This window comes from Kryptolebias marmoratus, linkage group LG16 (assembly GCF_001649575.2).
Source record: "Kryptolebias marmoratus isolate JLee-2015 linkage group LG16, ASM164957v2, whole genome shotgun sequence".
Lineage (NCBI taxonomy): Eukaryota > Metazoa > Chordata > Actinopteri > Cyprinodontiformes > Rivulidae > Kryptolebias > Kryptolebias marmoratus.
The window spans coordinates 590779-593997 of record NC_051445.1 but is presented as its reverse complement, the minus strand read 5'-3'; the positions used below and the strand labels follow the sequence as shown (position 1 = coordinate 593997).

The 3219-nt window shown below is 48.1% G+C and overlaps 1 protein-coding gene across 4 annotated transcripts; it reads left to right on the top strand.

Annotated features, from left to right (window-relative positions):
* Positions 1-27: 27 nt before the first annotated feature.
* nudt17 (nudix (nucleoside diphosphate linked moiety X)-type motif 17) lies at positions 28-3086 on the top strand. Of its 4 annotated transcripts, none has more exons than XM_025002942.2 (8): positions 28-180; positions 786-830; positions 974-1157; positions 1238-1263; positions 1346-1438; positions 1784-1882; positions 1991-2124; positions 2520-3086. In XM_025002942.2, the coding sequence occupies exons 1-8, from the start codon at positions 106-108 to the stop codon at positions 2683-2685; spliced, it is 822 nt and encodes a 273-aa protein (XP_024858710.1). In that variant the 5' UTR covers positions 28-105; the 3' UTR covers positions 2686-3086. The 4 variants fall into 4 exon arrangements, with proteins under 4 accessions (XP_024858710.1, XP_017297048.1, XP_037836003.1 ...); XM_017441559.3 differs by having other exon boundaries at positions 786-902; positions 2530-3086; XM_037980075.1 differs by having other exon boundaries at positions 786-902; positions 2503-3086.
* The last annotated feature ends 133 nt before the right edge of the window (positions 3087-3219 follow it).

Here is a 3219-nt window from a genome sequence, read left to right as displayed (position 1 = left end):
GAGGAGAGGAGAGGAGGAGGAGAGTAGGAGGAGGAGAGGAGGAGGAGGAGGAGAGGAGGAGGAGGAGGAGGAGGAGCTGAGGAGGAGCAGCTGAGGAGGAGCAGCATGGAGAAAGTCCGGAGGATCCTGGTTTACGTCTGTAAGGACCGAGCGGCGCCGCAGAGAGCTCAGTTTCTGCAGGTCAGTCTGTCAGCAGGTGATCCGGTTCGTTCCTTTTCAGTCAGCCGGCCGAAGAAGTGAAGGCGAGCAGGGAGGGAGGAGCTTCATCAGAGCGTCGGAGGGAGGAGCTTCATCAGAGCGTCTGAGTTTGTGATGTCATCAACACAAAATGTCTAACAGAGACGTGAAAATACCAAAAATCCTCTCCTGGTTCAAACAGAACCCAGAGTTTATTCATCATATTTCTGTATTTAAACGTCTTTGTTTAGTGGAGGAGTGGACCCAGAACCAGCAGGTCTGTCAGAACCATCCTGCTGGTTCTGGTTCTGAGGGGAACGTTGCGACGTTCCTTTTGAGGTGATGCCATCTCCAGATAAAATTCAATCCTTTTTAAAAACCTAAATTTAAACTTCTGGAAAGTTTCCTGAAATTTACCTGAGATTTTCTGTCCTTTGTGACCCCGCCCCTTTATGACCTTTAAGTTATTCTAAAAAACTGAAGTGAAAATCTCTAATTGATCCAAATATGGTTCTCTGAAGGTTAATTACTCTTTAGCTGAGAAGTTTCAGTTTGGTTGATGTTTGTGTTTCTCCTCCTCCTCGTCCCACCTCCTCGGCGTCCCTCAGAGCGTGACGGGTCACTTCTCGGACGGCGGCGATGACGAGGTGGAGGTGAGCTGCTCTCTGGAGGACAATAAGTTCATCGTTTCAGCAGCAGCTGACGGACAGCAGCTCCTCCTGAAGGTCAGATCTTCAGGATCCTCTCTGTCTCTGTCTGGGATGCTTCTGACTGTAACAGCCTGGTTTCCTGTCAGAGACCCTCCTTCTGTCCCATCAAACACCTGTCGCCCACGGAGGCTGCCGCCATCCCATTGGACGTTCGGCAGCGTGGAGTGGATGTGGGCGTGGCCATCCTGCTTCAGACAGCCAATCAGAGAGTGTTGCTGACCCGACGAGCAAAGCAGCTCAGGATTTTTCCCAACATCTGGGTTCCTCCAGGTCACCGCCTCCTGCTCACGTCTTCATTCAACATTAAACCTTCGCAGAAATACTTACGGTGATTCATTTTTTACTTTCAGGCGGCCATGTTGAGCCCAATGAAACCGTGAGTGATTCTCTGCTTCTGAGCAGATATTTCTGTCAGAAATGTGTGAAACTCAGAGGTAATGTAAAGTGTTTGTGTCCAGCTGCTGGCTGCGGGTCTCCGGGAGCTCCAGGAGGAAACTGGACTCCAGCTGAAACCAGATGAAGCGTCTCCAGAAGTCCTGGGACTGTGGGAGGTGAGACACGAGCTGCGCTGAGACACAGGTTTCACACCAACAAGGTGATTCTCAGAGACCTGCGAGCTGCAGCTCAGCTCGTTAGGAACCTTCAGATCCTGTACCGTCCTTCGTCCTCCTCTTCTTTTCTCTGACATCAGGCAGGAATCAGCTAAATGCTGCTGAGAAGACAGAAGCAGATTTCAAAGAGAATCATTTTTTGAAAGAACTGAATTTCTATAAAATTTATAAAAGTAAAGTTAAAAGTTACAAACGTCCCTTCAGCCGTCTCCAACGAGCTGAAGGTTCGAGCAGCTAAAATAAGTTGGGTTGTGGAAACAGCTGTGGTCCTCTCTGTCCCCTCAGTCGGTGTTTCCTCTCATGCTGTCCCGAGGACGTCCTCAGAGACATCACGTCGTGGTCTACATGCTGCTGCTCTCGTCCCTGTCTCACCTGCAGCTGCAGGTAATCAGCTGTGGATGGGAGCCATGTTTTCATCCTTGGACTGAAATGTTTCTGACATCAGAGAGACGTGTCTGTCCTCGGGCCTGACTCCTGTCTCCGTGTCTGCAGCCGTCTCTGAAACCGTCCCCTGCCGAGGTCAGCGGCACCGTGTGGGTGGACCGGCAGCTGGCCGCAGCCGTCGTGTCCTCGGTGGACGGAGAGGAGGGGGACGTCTGTGAGGACGGCCTGCAGAGCAGCATCAGGTGATCAGACACAGATGGATCCACATTTAAATGTTTCTTTAAAGAGCTCCAGTTGAAGCAGGGAGAATAAATCCAGATACGTTTGGTTATTAAAAGATAAAACCGTTTATTTATCATTTTATTTCCTGACTCTGAGTGATCATTTATGAGCCCAAACAGTCATCAGATGAATGTTCATTTCCAAACCAAACCCTGAAGGAAAACATGGCGGATGAAACAGGGAAACAGGAAGTGAAGAGCAGCGGACAGTTCATCTGCAGGATGAATATTTATCTGATGCATGTAGAGATTTCAGCTGGAGGCGGTCTGGTTCTGGAGCTCCAGGCAGCTGAGTCTCTGTTTCTGGACTTTTATTCTGACATGTTTCATGTTTGAAAGTCTCCTGACGTTTGCAGCGTGGCGCAGGTTTCTGCAGACGGAGCTCTGACCGACTCTCTGCTGCCGACACGGATCTTCACCAGTCGAGCTCCGCTCAGCGGTCCAGATGTGGAGCGGGTCAGCACCGGAACCAAGTATGCCCTGAAGCTGTGGCTGAAGAGCCTGGATACCCCTGACCCCTGACCTCTGACCCCTGACCTCTGACCTCCAGGACGGATTATCAGTGCAGATTTAATCTGATCTGATTGAGATCCTGCTTTTGTTGCTGAAAGCATGTCTCTGATTTTACAGAGACTCAAAGACAAAACATTCACAAATAAAACAAAAAGGATTTCTGATAAACAAGATCAGCGTCAAACAGTTTCACAGTTTGAGGATAAATAAAGACTTTAAATTGGGTTAATGACACAGAACTGGGCTGAAATGGATTAAAACCCAGATGTCAGTGATGCGTTCGTGGAATCTGTTGGAAAAAGGAAAACTGGATTGTTTCATGTTTAAACTTAAAGGTGTTAGCAAAAAATAATTTCCTCACAAATGTAATTTACAGGAAAAAAATGTTATCAATAAAGATATGAAGTGTTGCAGGTTTCTTATTTATTTTAATCTAATTAAGGTTCTTAATTGTTTCTTACCTGAGGTGTAACTCCTGAGGTGTAACAGCTCAGGTGTAACTCCTGAGGTGTAACAGCTCAGGTGTAACTCCTGAGGTGTAAC

Coding starts and splice junctions, on each gene's coding strand:
- nudt17 (XM_017441558.3), top strand. CDS start 106: ATGGAGAAAGTCCGGAGGATCCTGGTTTACGTCTGTAAGGACCGAGCG. Junction 903..973: donor GACAGCAGCTCCTCCTGAAG/GTCAGATCTTCA, acceptor GTTTCCTGTCAG/AGACCCTCCTTCTGTCCCAT. Junction 1,158..1,237: donor CAACATCTGGGTTCCTCCAG/GTCACCGCCTCC, acceptor TTTTACTTTCAG/GCGGCCATGTTGAGCCCAAT.